The following is a 19670-nucleotide window of genomic DNA, read 5'->3' on the forward strand; positions in this document are numbered from 1 at the left end:
AAGCCTTGACTGACTAGAAAGGTGGATGTTTTATGTCAGTTAGAGTTTTCCTCCCCTCACCTCACCCACGATGAGGGCAGCTTATTTGAATGGACATGGATGGCAAAATAAGAACCACCTCTTCATTACTGTTCTTGAAATTATATGTAGGAAGGAAACAGACATTTTTTAAAAACGGTTTTCTCACACACAGGATTTCAGTTTGAGGCTTATGTAAGAAACTACCAAGTTATGTGAACTACAACTTGCTTGGTTGGAGAGCCTTAGAACATATCGATTTTGAACTGTTTCTAAACCTACCAAATTAACAACAGCCCAACTGCCCCAGTGCTTCAAATCTACACGGAAAGCCAGGCAGCCTTCTCCAGAGATAAAAGGGTACTTTGGTACTTTCAAAGGACTATATAAATTGCTCTTTCATTATCAAGACAAAGAGTTAATTATGTAAAATACTTTTACTAGCTACGTGTGCAAAACATGACCTCACATGGAACAACCACATTCCACGAGTGACAAGGCAGGTTTTTCGATTGTATTTTGCCCTGTGGGACATTTCCCATCCTTCTCAAAAGGTAGCACAGGCTGTAGAAAAATTCCTTCCCCACCAGGCAAATTCTGTTTCTTATGACTCTTATCTTCCTTCTGGACACAAGCTTTACTGGCCAAAGAGTTTTCAAAAGGGTCCATGTTGTGTTTTCTCAAAGGTAAGTGATTCATTCCCCCAGCTATATTTTCCAATTCCTACATTAGGTACTGTTTACAATTTCCATTCATTTAAACTCAGGAAACCGCAAGAGCTCAGCTTTTAAACTACCAATCAAGTCTAAAAATACACTGTCAACTACTGTTTTTGCAAATGTAAAAACTGAACAGATCAACTTTCTACTGCTGCTACCCAGTACTAAGAGATTATTTTAAGTAACTATTTACGGCTGGGCTATTTGCACATTCACTGCATCTCAAACAAAAACAGCACACGGTAAGTACAACTCAAAGATCTTACTCTGCGGCAAAGCCATTTCCACTAGGCTTGGATGATCAAATGTTTTCCTGATGTTTCCAGGAATTCCTTAAGCAGTGATTTAGGATCGGCCTCCCAGACCAGCTCAAGCAAACTATTCCCTGGTTTGTGTCCACTCTCTTCACCACCGCCGAATTCCTCTCAGCATCTTGATATCCTTGTAGGCAACTGAGGAATCACACCTCTTTTCCCACTCAGAGTTCGAAGATTTTCAAAATTTCAGGCCCCCCCAAAAATCTTTTTTTTTTTTTTTTTTTTAAAAAAAACCTACTTAATTGAGATCAAGATCCTTTTGATCACTCCGCAGACATCCTTTTAAAGCTCCTCCTGATTGGATTAAAAACTCCTCTGGCAAGCCTCTAGCAGGACAGAATGGTGACATAAATGCAAGCCCCTGAGTTATTTGTATGTAAATATGAGGACTGCTCCGGTGTAGACTTTCGGTAATTTGATACCAAGGTTCGGTGCCTAGCCGGGTAACCGAGACAGCCCTTGGGTAGTGAGAGAGCGAAGTGCTACATTTAATTAGGAGGCGACTCTTCTCAAATATGAATGGAGAAACAGCCAACCTAGGTAGAAGAAAAACATGAGAAGAAAACAAAGCAGTGGCCCAGGCGGGGAGTGGCACCGAGTGCTCCAGGCAAACTTTCAACTTTGTTCTCAGCTGGGAACACTGGAAGCCTCAGTTATTTATGGTCCCTGTCAGGTGGAAGGAGGGGAAAAAGAGAGAGGGAGGGCCTGCCCTTGAGTTGAGGTTGTGAAACCAGGGCTGAGGGAAGCAGCAGTGCTTCCCATAACTCTCCAAGAAGCGCTCTGCAATACACTCATCGCCGCTGCTTTTTATCAAGAGTTTGAAGAAGGGAGCAGAAGAGAGACAAGTTGGAAAACGCAACTGGGTGTTCTGTTTTATTTTTGGACCAAGTTCTTTCAACTATTTGATTCACGGGTGCTCTCTCGAGAGGTCCCAGGTCCCTGGACGGAGTGCAAAGCAAAGAGAGAATTGGGGTTGGCTGGAGAGGTCTTTGCTGCCCTAGGTAGGAGGCGGGGCTGAGGAGGTCTGTCGTTTGGCTGCTACACTGTTTCTTTCTCTCTCCACTAGTGGCCTTCCTTCTCAGCTGCTCCACCCTGTTTATGTTGGCAGTGGAGGAAAAAACTAGCAGGACTTCCCCATCTTCCATCTGGGTACACTGGAGAGGCCATTTCAATTACTTTTTTTTTTTTTTTTTTTCCCCAGAATAGCTGGAGAATTGGGCTAGAAAGTAAAGGGTTTAGAAACTGCCTTGCTGAAGTAAGCACTCCTTTATAAGAGCACATTTATTCCCTTGGAATGCTATCTAAATATACAGGAATCTGAATCTGTAGAACTGATAAAGTGGGGAACAAATCTGTTTTCCCTGGATAGATGCATAAATAAATGAATAAATGCATGATTCATAAAAATATTAGGATGCTATGACACCTGGTGTTTTACTCTGATCAGCCTGGCTGTAATCAACATCATAAATATACAGAAATATAAAGGAAGCCATTTATAATGTCTGGAACATAGTGAAAACTATTCCCAAGCAGAGAATAATTTCCAACTCTTAAAAGAACATAAGGGGAAGTCTTGCTTAAAGACAAATGTCTGAATGTTCATCGGCTCTTCATGTCTGCATTTGGAATCCAAACTACAGTACTTAGCAAAGCCTTATTCAAAGACTGTCATTCATTCCAATTTCTCAGCAAGGCCTATGATGCAATGTTCCTTCCATTGACTTCTTGGCTATTTTTCCTTCTGGGCTATTCTTCCACACTCACCCTTCCTCCTGTTACACATAATTTTTTCAGTCCCTGGAAGTCCTTAAACTCTTTAAACATTGAGCCGTTACTAGGGTGTATTCTCTTGATGGAACCTTTCTCCATGTTTTTTAACCAGAAGAATTTCTCTAATCTTTGACTCTTTCTACAAGCCCTTCCACCTTCTACTCACCATTAAGTGTCCCTCATCAGAATGCATTGCCAGAGACATCTGCTTAGTCTCTTCCATTGACTGCTGAGATCCCCTAAATTAGGAGCCATATTCTTCCTAGGCCAGGTACCATAGAAGTTCCCATAAATAATCTTGGAATCCACAACTGATAGTAAACATATTTTTATTTTTATATTTTAAATTTACATGCCATAGCAACTTAGCACTTCTTTTCAAATATTAAGCTAAATGACTGGTATACAGTAAAATTTCAATGAAAGTAAGTTTCCATTATTCTTTAGCCATACTTCTTAGACTTCAGAAATGGTCACTGTGAAACCAAAAGAAGTCTGCAGTAGGGGTGGGTGTTGTTAACACATTTGGCCAAAGATGAATGAAAATAAAATAACCTTATAACATTAAGTGATTATTCCCTTACCATTTTAAAATGATGAGAACATTTCTTAAAAGACGTGGAATTTAGAAATAAAAGCAATGGTTTTTTTTTGGAGACAGAATTTTGCTCTTGTTGCCCAGGTCGGAGTGCAATGGCATGATCTCGGCTCACCACAACTTCCACCTCCCAGGTTCAAGTGATTCTCCTGCCTCGGCCTCCTGAGTATCTGGGATAACAGGAATATGCCACCACAACCGGCTAATTTTTTGCATTTTTAGTAGAGACAAGGTTTCTCCATGTTGGTCAGGCTGGTCTCAAACTCCCAATCTCAGGTGATCCGCCTGTCTCGGCTTCCCAAAGTGCTGGAATTACAGGTGTGAGTCACCATGCCTGGCAGCAATGGTATTATTTTAATGCTGTTTCACGCAGTAGGTGTTCTAGGTTCAAATCCAAGCTGTGCTATGCATTGACTGGGTGACCTTTGGAATACCATTTAACTACTCTGAGTCATAGTTCCAACCTCTATAAAACTGGGGGTAATGAGTCTGCCTCTATACAAGGCCTCCTGGGGAGATTTAAATGAAATAATGCACAAAGTAAGGGCTTAATCAGCACTATTACTATTATTCTGTAGGACAGCTTTTCCTAGTGCCCAAATATCTGAATGCATTTACTCAAATAGTTAGCATTTAAATTGCTACTATTTATACTGGTAAAGGCACAATTCAACCACAGCAGCAAAGTGTCCCTGTTCTCCACTACTTACGATAAGACAGGCACTGTGTTAGGTAATCACAAAATTTGTTAATGGAATGAATGAATGAACAATAACAACAAACTTCATTCCCACTCCTTTCAATAAACAAAACATTCTATCATCATTAGATAGTACAATACGCTACTGTACCAAAGATTAGAAAGGAATGGGATGAATTGTATTATTTCTTAACTTTATATAATCCGAGCATATTTCGGCCAGTGGCAGCTTCTAACAGGTGTGCATAAGCCAACCAAGGTAATTTTATTAACAGATGACATGCATTTTATGTCAGATATATTTTGCTTAAAAATACGTTACCAAGAATCACATATTTTCACTTACTAAAAAGGAGTTATGTAGGTTTATGTTTCCTAGAAGTATTTGGTGCAGTGGAGTAATAGTTGTGTTGTAGAAGAATTTGACTATTTTTTGGCAAAGAGGATTTTGGTAGCTCGTCTTTAAAATGCCCTCTTCACCCCTACCTCCAATGAACTATGTCTCCTTCTATTCATTCCCTTGTGTAGTACCCCTACTTGAATCTGGTTGGCTGGAACTCTGAACAGCAAAATTTGGCAAAGTGATTCTGCATGCATAAGTTTGTGTTCAAAGAAACCTCGCAGACTCCTCCAGTCTCTTGAAAGAGTGGCTTGGGGGAAGCCAGTCCCAGTATAAGAAATCTGACTATGATGATAGCACCATGTTATAAACAAGCTCAAGGTAGCCATATGGAGAGGCTTCTTAGAGCCAGAGAGAGAGCCAGAGAGAGAGAAAGAGAGAGAGAGAGAGAGAGGGAGAGAGAGAGAGAGCACGAACACGCAAGACTGATGCCCAGCCAATCCTCAGCTCTTCCTGCCATCCTAGCTGAGGTGTCAGGCCTTTAAATGAAGACACCATCTTGGACATCTGGTCATGTTCCTCCGCCTCAGCTGCTATCTGATTGCAATCTCATAAAAGATCCCAAGAGTCAGCTGAGCCCAGTTAACTCACGGAACATGGGAGATAATAATACCTTAAATCACTGAGTTTGTGGGGGGGGGCTGTTACTTTGTAATAGGTAACCAAAACAGAAATGAGAAATGACAAGGTCCAAAGGTAAGCCAAAGAGATCGCACTCTCGTTGCCTAATGTATCACTGATAAATTAGAGTTAGCTCTGTAGGGCATTAAATGATGTGTATACACAAAGCCCAGGAGTACAGTGGCAAATGCCACTAGAGAAGCCCTCACTCACTTAGTATTGATTTTATGCATTTTGAAACTTTTATCTTGAATGCTGACATTCTCTATGTTAATCTACTTCTGTCAATAAATTATCAGAGCCCGGAAATTATTTTAAAAAGAACACAAAACACCCCAAATCTACATGATCCCACCATTAACCAAAGAATAAAAGCTGGTCAGAGGCATTTTACTTCAACTGCTCCGCTATCTCCTCTTCCCAGTCCTCCCTACATCATGACTAAGCTGAAAGAAGAGATTCCCTACACCATAACCAACCATTCAAAGATCCATAAACTTTGTCAGCCAGGAAAACAACACAAAACAGCAACAGGAACAAGGGAGAGAAAGAGAGTACATTAAACAATGATTAGGACTGTGGTGGTCCAAATAGGTGTGTGCCTTCATTGCTTTTTAGATTCCAGGTCAGTGGTCCAGTACATGGCGTAATATACCAACCCAGCATCCTTGCAATCTTTCGTTATGCCCACTAATGACCCTTTTTCATGTCGAATAAAGTAAATAGTTATTGGCCTAATATTTAAAAGTGTTTTCTTATTCTAGAAGTTCTGTTCTTCCTCCACCCGATGTGCTTCTCTTCTAATCTCTTTCCACCTTAAGACCGTCACCAAGGAAAACTTTTGCTACTTTTTCAGGGACTGAAAGCTATTTTCCCATCTGGCTGGAGACTCGAGTCATAAAGTTCCTTAAGATAAGGATACCAAATTGTATTGTTAGAAACTTTGCTCAGAAGTGTTTCATTCTGCTATAAAATACAGAATCTCCCAGTATAAAGTTTAAATTAATAGTTAATAGTACAGACCAAATGAGTTAATAGTACAAGCCTCCAAATTACACAAGATTAAAAAGATTAGAAAGAATAAAAAGAAACAGTGTCTCTATACTCTACTGATTTAATCGAAGTTGGTTTCTTAATAGAACTCAGCAAATAGTCTAATGCCCAGGAGGTTAATGATCAGATGACTTAAATTTGCTGTTGCTTATCCTTTAGAAAGTGATTTTCTTTGATCATATAGAAAAGAGAGGAAATGAAAACTATTGGGAAAATAAATCCTTTATTTCTGGTCTGCATTACAGAACAGTAGAATCGTATCACATTATCATAATTAACACTAACATTTATTGAGCATTTACTATGTTTTTGGCGCTGTGTTTGGTGTTTTATATGCATTATTTTATTTAATTCTCACAATCTTATAAAACAGAATTGTTATTTCCATTTCATAATAAAGAAAACACAGTTGACAGTGGTGGAATAAATAATCCAAGTTTACTTAGAATACAGAAAAAATGTGATTCAAAATCACTTGATGTTACTCTAGAGCCCTTCTTTTAACTAACACAGTGGGCTGGCCATACAAAAATTAAGATACTATTGAAGGAATATTACAAGAAATTCGTAACCAAAATGTAAGCTCCATGAGGGAAGGGAGGGTTTGTCATTTTGCTTCATATCATTGCCCTGAACAGAACCTGGCACATAGTAGGTGCTCAATAAATGTGGAATGAATGAAAGAGCAGTGATTGCCTTTCAAGATGGGAACTATATTTACTGGGGCAAAGAGGAGGGAGACTTACTTTTCACTGTAAACTCTTGCACCTTGGGAATTTTGTACCTTGTGCATCTATTACCTATTCAAAACATGAATAAAATTAACAAAATAAAACAAAACAAAATACAGGGACTGCAGATAAGTCATATAAGCTCTATGTTCCATCCACCAGAAACAATATTGTGACTTACGTAAGTCTGCCATGTAGACACAAAGATGTGTACGTGTACCAGTGGATATCCAGCAATCAAACAGAGGGAACACTCAATACTTTGATATTCTACCTTACGTGCCTCTTTAAGAGATGGAACAGTAAAAGTGAAGTAGCAAGGCAGGAAGAAGGAGATGCACACTATTAATGTGGTACTTCTAGTAGTTTCAGGGGTATGTGTGCAGGTTTATTACATGGGTAAATGGCATGTCACAGGGGTTTGGTGTACAGATTATTTCATCACCCAGGTAATGAACACAGTACCCAACAGGTAGTTTTTCGATCCTCACCTTTCTCCCACCCCCTCCCCCAAGTAGGCCCCCGTGTCTGTTGTTGTTGTTCTCTTTCTTTCTTTCTTTTTTTTTTTTTTTTTTTGGAGACATAGTCTCACTGTTGCCCAGGTTGGAGTGCAGTAGCACAATCTCAGCTCACAACAACCTCTGCCTCCTGGATTAAAGCAATTCTCCTGCCTCAGCCTCCTGAGTAGCTGGGATTACAGACACCCACTGCCACGCCTGGCTAATTTTTGTATTTTTCGTAGAGATAGGGTTTCACCATGTTGGCTAGGCTGATGTCGAACTCCTGACCTCAGATGATCCACCCACCTCTGCCTCCCAAAGTGTGCCCGACAAAGATTTATATCTCATTCAACATTTAGACCATAAATTCTCAGCCTAGAGAATCCAAATGACTGTATTTGCTCACATTACTTTTCCGTTGATCTCCTGATATTTTCATTCTCAAAAGAACAAGGAAGCAGGAGTAAGAAAAGGAATTATGGTAGGATTAGGATCCTGAGCCACTGAGACTTGGATTCTAAAAGTCTAAGTCTAGCTCAGAGTTACAGAATAGTTGATGGGAAAGTTATTTAGATGCCAGATCTGCATGTATCTCTCCTTTCATTTTTCAGTTTGGAGCAAGAGCTTGTGTTAAGTAAGGTTTCCTGTGAGTATTCTGAGAGGTGATAAAAAGCAGGAGGTGGTGTTTGGAGGATGGGATTGTGCCATCTACTTCAGGAGGCTCCTGCGTGTACTCCAGGCACTTCTGTGTCAGGCTGGAGAACCTGCAAGCCTTGCAGTGGAGATGCTGCAAGCCCAGCTCATCACTGTACCTTCTGGCAGGACCAGAGGCTCAGAGAAAAGTTGACAGCCCTATGTCTGAGGGATAGAATGGATTGAGCACTTACTTCCTGCCCCCTTCACTCTCCACCTCTCCTCTCCGGAGAGAGAAGGAAAGGATTATTTAGGGGATAGGAGAGAGGGTCTTCACTTGAACCCTTTGCCATCACATGCTTGCCAGAGTCGTCGTTCTTTCAAAACATAGGTTAAGTGCTAGAATATACTTTTGATATGGTTTGGCTCTGTGTCCCCACCAAATCTCATGTTGAATTGTAAATTCCCGGTGTTGGAGATGGGGGTTGGTGGGAGGTGATTGGATCACGTGGGTAGATTCCCATGAATGGGTTAGTACCGTCCCCTTGGTGCTATTCTTGTGATAGTGAGTGAGCTATGAGACCTGATTGTTTTAAAGTGAGGGGCACCTCCCCTTCCTCTCTCTTCCTTCTGCACTGGCATGTAAAGTACTGGCTCCCCCTTTGCCTTGAGCCATGATTCTAAGTTTCCTGAGGCCTCTTCAGAAGCAGAAGCTGCTATGCTTCCTGTACAGCCTACAGAACCATGAGCAAATTAAACCTTTTTCCTTATACATTACTCAGTTGCAGGTATTCCTTTATAGCAGTGTGGGAATAGACTAATACAACTTTCTTGCTTTCCTTCTGAAAATGGGTGGTAGTTATGGAGTAAGTTGAGAAAACAGTTAAATGAGCATTGGGTAAACTAGGGAACCTAACAAGTTTGAAGAAGTGTGTTCTCTCTTTAAGGGGTACATGTGCTTCCTGCGTGAGAGCCATCGGCAGCATTCTGCCTTCCTGTCCCTAGTTCCAGGAGCTCATGGCATTGTAGGCAGCCAAAAAAGAATCGGGTTTGAAATGACAAAGTTTGCACACCTCTGAAAGAACAACGAACTGCCATTATTCATTCCACAGAACAAATGACTTTCTGCTTAAGCTACTTTTTTGAGTACAAAGTCAATTTGATCCTTTTTCTACCTCTTCACAGGAAAAACCTGAATTATCTTTCCTTTCTGGGATGGGTTTGTTTATTAACCCAACCAAAATCACAGAGGACATTTTTCATTGCTCCGCCTGGAAAACTTCCAACCCTGAGTCACACATTCTTACTTTAGAAACTGTATCCAGCTGGGATTAAGGAGCAGTAAAGTGCCATACAGGTTTTAAAATGAAGCACATTTAGCCACAAAGCACAGAATAAAGAGAATTCAGGTTTTTTATGAAGAGGTAGAAAAAGACAATGTTGGGACAGACACTGTAATTTCTTCATATTGTTTCTTATTAGTACTCCTTAACTCTGATGCAGAAATTCCTTTAGTCCTCTAAGTAAGACTAAACACCACACTGACTTGGTCAAAGGCGCACTGAAGTCTAAAGACAGAATGCAGGCAGAAAGAAGTACAAGATTACTTACACTGTTCTTACTATCTAAAATCGAAGCCACTTGTGAAGAAGACTAGACAATGAACTATCTACAAGCCACAAACTAGCCCTGAGAAATCAGGCACAAAAATGTTGGTTCTCACTTAGAGAAATTAGGAAGCTAAATTCAAGGTGGCACTGTCACGACAGCTCATTCTTCCTATTCATTCTTCCTTAGCTGTTTGTCCAGCTTCAACCCCAAACCCAGACCTTATTATTCTTGTATCTTCATTGCCTAGGCACACAAAGACCACGAGTACAATACAGGAACACATTCATCACCTTTCCCAGCTATAAAAATTACCAGGCTCAGGTACAAACAGGGATTTTGGCCTTTCCTTTCTCTTACACCCAAACTGCCTATCATTGTGCCAGGCAATAAACACCCATTTATTGGTTTGCTTTGCATTTCCAACCTATACCCCAAAGATGTGTACATGCAAGGCAAAGACACGTGCGGCCTGTCCTCAGTTCTCCTCCTCATTGGGATTCTGGACTGCCCCTTCCCATTTGGACATCTTTCCTGGGCTCTTCTCACTCCTATTGCTCCCAGCTCCCTGTGTACCACCCTGTCTTCCCCTTGCTCATCGTTCTCACTGTTGTGTTCTCTGCGTTAATGAGGGGGCTACCACGTGGTCACATAAGGACAACCTCCCACAGGAAGCAGGTCAGACTTTTCAGGTGGATGGGAGGGACAGACACAATTTAGAAGGGAAAAAATTATTCAAAATTAAAATTTGTTTGGAGCAAATAAAAGAAAAAAACCTACAAAAGCCTGTTGTTTGCAGTTAAACAAGCATACAATTTCTTGCCATCTCTTAAATATTCCACAGGCTGTCCTAGCTCACCGGCTACTTTTTGTATTTTTAGTGGAGACAGGTTTTCGCCATGTTGGCCAGGCTGGTCTCAAACTCCTGACGGCAGGTGATCCACCCACCTCAGCCTCCCAAAGTGCTGGGATTACAGGCATGAGCCACCACACCTGGCCTCCTATACCACTTGGGCTCATCTGATTGGAGCTTTCTAGGAAAGTTCCTCCCAGGCTTCCTCTAGCTCCCACTCCTCAGGGTTTCCCCTTCATCCTTCACCGCTCCATTTCCATGTCCATTAGCATTCCTCTTCTTCTTATGTGTGCCCAGAGTTTCCTAGAACTGCTTCCCTTCCTCCCTGTGCCTGGGTCTGCACCCTTGTCCCCACTCCTGTGTGCTGAGCTCTCTTGTGGGGGCCTGTGCCTTTCTGTCTCTGATGCTTTGACCAATAAGTTTTCTAAATTTGAAACACCTCTTTCCAATCATCACCCTTCTACCCCTGCAAAATTTCTGTGTGTCCAAATCCTATCTATTCTTTAAAATGCCTTTCAAGTTCATTTTTGATAATCTGTCTTTTAAATTTTCTTGTCACTTGATCTGTTATTCTCTTATGGCACTTGATATGGCTTGGATGTCTGTACCTTCCAAATCACATGTTGAAATTTGAGTCCCAGTGTTGGAGGTAGGGCCTAGTAGAAGGCATTTAGGTCATAGGGGCAGATCTCTCATGAATGGCTGGATGCCCTCCCTGTTGTAATGAGTGAGTACTCACTCTATCTGTCCATGCAAGAGATAGTTGGTTAAACAGTCTGCCACTTCCTCCTCTCTTTCTTGCTCCCTCTCTTGCTGTGTGACATTCCTGCTCTCCTTTCTCCTTCTGCCATGAATAGAAGCTTCCTGAGGCCTCACCACAAGCCAAGCAGATGCTGGTGCTATGCTTGTACAACCAGCAGAACTATGAGCCAAATAAACCTCTTTTTTATATAAATTACCCAGTCTCAGGTATTTCTTTACAGCAATACAAAACAGACTACCATACATTGAATAGAAAGTCTAAGCCAAAAAAACTAAATGCAAATTCCAGTTTCTGTAACTGTGTGAACCTGAACAAATATCTTAAACTCCTTGAAACTGACTCCTTAATGTAATTAAGACTAATATTACTTTAAATTAGGGTATTAAGTTAGAACAAAATGGAAATTAGGAGTAAAAATAGGATTAATAATGATGTTCAATACTTTCAGAGAAGAAAAAAGATAAAGTATCAAGTAAGTGACACTGGCATTCTTACCACATGCCAAATTCTAGGCTAAATGCTTTCTATATATCTCATTATGTATACTTCAACTGTCTGTCTCCTCCAAATCTCATGTTGAAAAGTGATCCCCAATGTTGGACACAGGGTCTACTGAAAGGTGTTTGGGTCATGGAGATGGATTCCCCCATGAATGGCTTATGCCATCCTATCAGTAAAGAGTGAGTACTTGCTCTGTTAGTTACCGTGAGATGCGGCGTTAAAAAGAGGCTTCAGTTAGGCTTTTAAGATTTACTCATACTACTGTATATAATTGAAGTTCCCTCCTTTCCTTACTCTTGCTCCTTCCTTTGCCATCTGACTCTCCTTCACCTTCTGCCATGAGTGAAAGCTTCTTAAGGTCTTATCAGAAGCAGATGAATAGGCAAGGACAGATGCAATGTAGAGGAAAAAAGTGTTCAAAATTACAATCTGTTTTAGCCACCATGCTTCTTGTACAGTCTGCAGAACTGTGAACCAAAATAAACCTATTTTCTTTATAAATTACCCAGCCTCAGATATTCCATCATATGAATGCAAAACAGACTAGTATAGTCATTCAAACTTACAATAACCTAACAGTTCTGGGGCTCTTATCTAAATTACCAAGCAATATCTATATTAGAAGTTAAGTGCAAGGATTTGAGTATCAGCCCCAGCACTGATGTCATGTGACCTTAATCAAGTTCCTTAACCTTACTGAAACTTATTTTCCACTTCTATGAAATGGAAATGACAATGGCTCCAATTTAGAGAATCAATGTGAGGGTTCAATTACATAATGCATGAAATGTGTCTAGCTTAATGCCTACATTAAAGGCTACATATAGGAAGGCTCAATAATGGTAAGTACCTTGCTTCTGACGGTGACAGTATTAGTTTATATGGAATCCTGAGAGGAGACAGAGACACAGGTAAATGTGTGGAGTTAAGCCAGTAGATGCATTCATGAATGAAGGGACATATGTATATATTCTAAGAGCTATAATAGTGACCAGGACAACTCTGATCCTACGGCATTGACTAGTCTAGTTTGAAAGAAAATATCAAAAATTAATTATGAGTTGGCAAACTACATTCCATGGACCCAACTCAGCCTCTTGCCTATTTCTGTAAACAAGCTTTATTAGTATCACACAATCAGCCCTGTTGGTTGAGGTATTATCTCTAGTGGCTTTTGTACTACAAAGGCAGAGTTGAGTAGCTGTGACAGAGACCAATATGGACTAAACATGCAAAAATATTTATCACTGGCTTACTATAGAAAAAGTTGCGGACTCTTGAAATCCATGACTAATAAAATGAGTATTAGGATGAAATAAAAAAGCGTAAGTGGAAGAAGAATGGAAAGGGGATAGCCAGAGACCATATCATACAGGACTTACTAACCATGGCAAGTGACTGAAATTACTCTAAACATAATATAAAGTCTTGGGTGGGTTTTAGTTTCATATTTGACTACTTTAGGGGTGTGTTTATATAATTTGTGGGGCTTGGTTACTTTTGCTATAAAATACAGAAACCACACAGATGAATATATAAAATGTAAATGTATATTTTAGCAAACTATTATAAAATAAATACCATCCAGGTCAAGAAACAGAGTATCATTAGTGTCTCAGAAGACTCCCACTTCCCCCACCCCAAACACAGGCCCCTCTTACTTACTCAAGGTAATTGCTTTCTATATTTGCTTTTCCTTGCTTAAAAATCTCATTATCTAATTTTATAAGCATAGTTTATTGTCACCTGGTTTTGATGAATTCTGTTGTCATTTGTGCAACTCAGCAATTATATTCCTAGGTTTATATCATACAGAAATGTATGCATATGTGTACCAGGAAACTTATATAAGAAGGTTTGCAGCAACAGTCCCAAACTTGAAACAATCCACATTCTTATCAACAGTAGAGTAGATAACTCAATGTGGTAAAGGCAGACAATGGAATATTGCATAGAAATGAAAATGAGTGAACTTCAATTATATGCAACAGTATGAATGAATCAGAAAAGCCTAACTATAAGCTTTGGATGGTTTTAAGCTAAGGAGTGGAATACCGTGATCCTATGTATATGTTTAAAGGCCTGTATGGATGCTGGGCAGAAAGCTGAGTCTACTGGGTAAGAGGAGAAGTAGAGATCTGTAAGGAGGCTCCTGCAGTATTCCATGGAGAGATGTTGGTGGCCTGGATGAGGGTGGTAAAAATGGAGATGGAGAAGAGAAGAGAGACTTGAGATGTATTCTGAAAGTAGGACTGATATGACTTGCTGATGGACTGAATAGAAGTGCTATGGGAAGACAGACTGGATATAACTCAGATTTTGCCTTTAGTGATAGAGCCATTTACTGAGATGGAGAAGGGTGAGAAGAGACACTATTTTCAAGGGGTATGTTTAGGAAAGGTGAGTTAATGTGTCAGAACCTAAATGAAAATGTACATAGCTGGATAAGCATGGGTGATAATCACTATATGATTCAAATTCCAAAGACAGGATACCAGTGATGGAACAGACTTTGCTTTGGAATAAAGGCTCTTGTCCCAGTCCACAGATTCTTTAGCTGGTAATTTCTTTTAAATTCATCGACTATTCCTTGAGATGCAGATATGTTTTGGGAGAGTCATCATAAAGCCGTTGATCAGCTTAAGACAGCCTAGGACTGCCTCAGTAAAAAGGGGTTGAATGGAAGGAAAAAGTGGCATTGTACGCAATCTTCATCTTGCTTCATCTCAGAAACCTGCAAAACTATCCATTTCTTGGTTATGCCTTCATGTTAATGCAACTGACCAAACATGTATTGAAGATCTCTGTGTGCCAAACAGTATACTAGGTTCTTGGGATGAAACACAGAATAAGATTTAGTCTTTGCTTCTTGTATTTTAAAGTTACTATTTGGCTTTATCCCTGAGAGATGCATGCAGTTATCTAATGTCTATTTGAAAGGCCAATTGTAAGCAGAGAAATCTTCAGGCAAAAGGCTAAATGATATAATATAAGAGGTTCTTGTAAAATGATAAATTTTCAGGTGAAGAACAATTTCTGCTGCTGCTAAGAACAGTGACTTAACGCAGCCAAACTTTCGAATCATCTGAGGGCAACTTGATCTAGTAAGTTAATAACATAACAGTCCTATTTATTTAGGATGATTGGGAGATTAGGGTAGCAGCAGAGTCCTAGACATTTGGAAAGAAGAGGTCCTAAAGGGTCTTTTCTTGGTGGTCTTCTTCAGATCTACCTTCACATTTCCCAAAGTAATTCTCCCTACTTTTTTGAGTTTAGGATTGTGTCAAGTCAAAGTCTGTTTATTTGGCCAGGCACAGCTGCTCACGTCTGGAATCCCAACACTTTGGGAGGCTGGGGCAGGTGGATCACATGAGGCCAGAAGTTTGAGACCAACCTGGCCAACATGGTGAAACCTTGTCTCTACTAAAAAATACAAAAATTAGCCAGGCATGGTGGCAGGTGCCTGTAATCCCAGCTACTCAGGAGGCTGAGGCAGGAGAATCACGTGAATCTGGAAGGCGGAAGTTGCAGTGAGCTGAGATCATGCCACTGCACTCCAGCCTGGGCAACAGAGTGAGAATCTGTCTCAAAACAAAAAAAAAAAAAAAAAAAAAAAACAACAACCAAAATCTGTTTATTCTCTCCTAATGAGAGTATACTGATATGTTCATTAAAACTATTGGCTTTTAGTTCTTAAAATCTATTTGAAATTATGCTTATATTTATTTTACTTGAATTTTCATCTTGGTCTATTTAGCTCTTTGGCCAAAATAAGGAGGAAGTTTCTTTAAAAAATGTATTATTATTGTAAAGGGAGGAGAGATAGAGAAAGATGACTGAATAGAACACTCCAGCAATTGTTCCCTCACAGGAACCCCAAACTGAAGAACTACCAATGCAAGAGAGCACTTTCTTTTTTTTTTTTTTTTTTTCAGAGTGCAGCAACTGGGCCTGTTGGTCAATTTTTGTTCACTGCAGTTGGAGATCTCAGAGGGGGTGTTCTCTTGCCTGCCACCACGTCCAGTATGACAGTGGAGGATTTTAGCTTACTTCCACAGGACTCTTCCTTCCTTCCTTTCTTTCTTCCCTCCAATATAATGCTTTTTTTTTTTTCAGCACCAAGCCATGAGGAATCTGCCCCCATGACCCAAATACCCCCAACCAGGCCCTACCTCCAACATTGGGGATGACATTTCAACAGGTTATTTGGGTGGGGACAAACATCCAAACCTATTAATGTTCCTTGCCTGTAACCAGTGAGAACCCACTTGGCTGTGTATCACTTCAGTTTGTTCTAAGGAGGTAGTAGGCATTTGCCAATTCTGTTGAGCAAACCCCATCTCCAACCTTGCCATATTCTTCAGGGGGGAACCTGGAATCCCCACATCTCTTGGGTACCTGAGATTTCTCCTTCTCCTTAAAAGGTCCTGGGACTGTTGGCCTAAAGCAACCATGCCTCCTACCCCTGCTACCTCTGGTATTTTCTTCCTGTTTTATTTCTTTTTTTTTTTTTAAATGAAAACATTGTATAACTTGAAATTAACATCAATTAAATAATGGCCACTATAGCTGCGTTTTTTGTTTTTTTTTTTTTTTAATGAAATTCTTGCCTGTCCTCTGCCTTTTTCTCTATTGGGATGTTTTATACTTTTCTACTTTTCTTCTTGATTTTCAGTTCTTTAAACACTTTGTTTTTAATAAGAAAAAGAATAAAGAAGAGGAAGAAAGAGAAAGAGGAAGAGGGAGAGAGGATGGGGGTATTGCTTTATACTTTCATAATAATAAAAATGTTAGGTGAGCAATCATAGTACCTGATTTTAATGTCATATCAAGGGAAGAGGCATTGAAAAGCTAGGAAAGACAGTCCTGCATTATCTACACTACCCCTCCCCCAACCCCAGGCAGCACAGCATAGAGGAAGAATCGGTGGGCTTGGGAAAAAGAGAGCAAAACGAGTGTGCGACATTGCATTGGAGCTCAGTGCTGCCCTGCAACGGAACACAGCACAGGGCAGAATTCTGCCAGTGCCCATGGAAGGAGCATTTAGGACAGCCCTGGGGTGGAGGGGAACCCTCCACTCCAGCAAGGGGACACTGAGTCCTAGCCAGCTTCACCATTGGCTGACTAAAGTGGCTTGGGGCCCATTATAAATTTAAGTAGCAGTCAGGTCACAAGGACTGCAGTCCTTGGGCAAGCCTTGGTGCTACACTGGTCTCGGAGGTTGTGATGGTTAATAATGAGTGTCAACTTGATTGGATTGAAGGATGCAAAATATTGTTCCTGGGTGTGTCTGTGAGGGTGCTGCCAAAGGAGATTAATATTTGACTCAGTGGACTGGGAAAGGCAGATCCATCCTCAATCTGGATGGGTATAATCTAATCACCTGCCAGCAAAGCCAGAATAAAAGAAGGCAGAAGAACATGGAAGGACTAGACTGGCTAAGCCTTCTGGCCTCCATCTTTCTCCCATGCTGGATGCTTCCTGCCCTCGAACATCAGACCCCAGGTTCTTCAGCTTTTGGACTCTTAGACCCACACCGAGAGCCAGGGGCTCTCGGGCCTTTGGCCACAGACTGAAGGCTGCACTATCGGCTTCCCTACTTTAGAGGTTTTGGGATTCAGACTCCCTTCCTGGTTCCTCGGCTTGCAGATGGCCTAATTGTGGGACTTTGCCTTGTGATTGTGTGAATCAGTTCTCCTAATAGACTCCCCTTTACAGATACATCTAGCCTATCAGTTCTGTCCCTCTAGAGAACCCTGACACAGAAGTGGTAGACTTCAGGTGTGACACCTGCTGTGTGGCCAAGGGTGTGCCTGTGTCACCCATCCCCCAGTTCCAGGCAGTGCAGCTCAGGGACTTTTTCCACTTGGAGAAAGGAGAGGGAAGAATACAGAGGGCTTTGTCATGCAACTTGGGTACCAGTTCAGCCACATTAAAATAAAGCACCATGGAGACTCCTGAACCCCCTGATTCCATGCCTTTGTTTTTGGACAGTGTTTCCATACCCACCCTGGACCAGCAGGGAATCTACTGTCCTGATGGAACAACCCCATTCTGCTGAATAAAGTGGCTTTGGCCTGGAATATACATCAGCGACAGCCAGCCAATAGTGACTGCAGGCTTGGGGTTAGCTTCAGTACTGTGCTGGTCTGCAAGGCTTTACATGTGACCCTGTGCAGTGCCAGCTGTGACGGCCATTAAAGTGCCTGCCTTATCCCTCCCCCAACTCCAGGTGTCCTAGTGCAAAGAGGGACTTCCTTTTCCAGAAAGAGAGACTTTTTACTTGGTAACCCAGGGAATTCTTCCTTATTTTCCCCAAATCTACCAAGGCTGTATATCTAGGAATCTGTAAGAGTTGCAGCATTCCAGGGCTTAGGGCACTCCCTAGTGCTGAAATGGCTGCAGTGACCATAGGCTTAGGTCACAACGCTGAATCCTTCTTGAATTCTTGGAAAGCCCTCTCAAAAAGGATGGGTAAAAACAAGCTTATACTGTGAAGACAATAAATACCTAACTCTTCGATGCTCAGGAATCAACAAATGTCTATAAGCATCAAGGACATCCAAGAAAACATTACCTCACCAAATGGACTAAATAAGGCATCAGTGACTGGTCCTGGAGTGATAGAGATACATGACATCTCAGATAGGAAATTCAAAATGGCTGTCTTGAGAAAGCTAAATGAATTTTTTTTCTTTTTTGAGAAGGGTTCTCGCTCTGTTGTCCAGGCTGGAGTGCAGTGGCACAATCACAGCTCACTGCAGTCTTGACCTCCTGGGCTCAAGTGGTCATTTCACTTAAATACCACAAGTAGTTGGGATCACGATGCCAAGCTAATTTATTTGTTGTAAAGGCAGAGTCTCCCTATGTTGCCCAAGCTACCTCAATGCATTTTAAGATAACAAAGAGCAGATTTTTATCAGATAAATTTAACAGAGATTAAAATAATTTTAAAAAGTCAAGCAGAAATTAAGGAGTTGAAAAACTTAATTGAAAAACTAAAAATGCATCAGTCTCAATAGCAGAATGGATCAAGCAGAAGAATTAATGTTATTTTGAAAATGGGCTCTATGAAAATCGGTAGTCACTGAAGAAAAAACAAAATAAAATAATAAAAAGGAATGATGCATACCTACAAAATCTAGAAAATAGCCTCAAAAGGACAAATCTAAGTGTTATGGCCTTAGAGAATGAAGACAGAGAGACAGAGAGACAGAGAGACAGAGAGAGAGAGAGAGAGGGTGAGAGAGAGAGAGTGAGAATGTGTGTGTGTGTGTGTGTGTGTGTGTGTGTGAGAGAGAGAGAGAGAGAGAGAGAGAGAGAGAAATAGAGAGAGAGAGAGAAGGTGACAGAGAGGGAGGGAGGGAGGGGAAGAGGGAGGGAGATTGGGGTAAATGATTTGCTTGAAAAAATAATAACAGGGAACTTTCCAAACCTAGAGAAAGATATGAATATCCAGGTATAACAAAATCAAAGGACAAGCAGATTCAACCCAAATAAGACTACGTTAAAGTATATAGTCATCTAATTCTCAAAGATCAAGGATAAAGAAAAGATCCTAAAGGCTGTGAGAGAAAAGAAGCAAAGATAAAGACTTTCCCAGACAAACGAAAGCTGAGAGATTTCATGAAAAATCAGATCTATCTTATACGAAATGCTAAAGGGAGTTCTTTAGTCTAAAAGAAAAGGATATTATTGAGCAAAAAGAAATCATCTAAATGTAAACAACTATCTGGTAAATGTAAGTATACAGACAAATATAGACTACCCTAACACTGTAATTGTTGTGTATAAACCACTCATATTTTTGTAGGAGACAAAAAGAGAAATCTATCAAAAATAGTAACTACAGCAACTGTTGGAGATAGGTAGTATAAAAAGA

General features: G+C 40.7%; 1 protein-coding gene across 6 annotated transcripts in view; it reads right to left on the minus strand.

Moving 5' to 3' along the window:
* ANK3 (ankyrin 3) overlaps positions 1 to 19670 on the minus strand; it is a 698348-nt gene that overhangs the window by 113035 nt on the left and 565643 nt on the right. For 2 of the 6 annotated variants that reach the window (XM_074382261.1, XM_074382263.1), the window contains one exon: positions 6946 to 6999. The exons of 3 other annotated variants lie outside the window; for them this stretch is intronic. In XM_074382261.1, coding sequence (XP_074238362.1) covers positions 6946 to 6999 — 54 coding nt within the window. One more of the 6 variants, XM_039478488.2, reaches the window with a different exon arrangement.

Source organism: Saimiri boliviensis, chromosome 12, assembly GCF_048565385.1.
Source record: "Saimiri boliviensis isolate mSaiBol1 chromosome 12, mSaiBol1.pri, whole genome shotgun sequence".
Taxonomy (NCBI): domain Eukaryota; kingdom Metazoa; phylum Chordata; class Mammalia; order Primates; family Cebidae; genus Saimiri; species Saimiri boliviensis.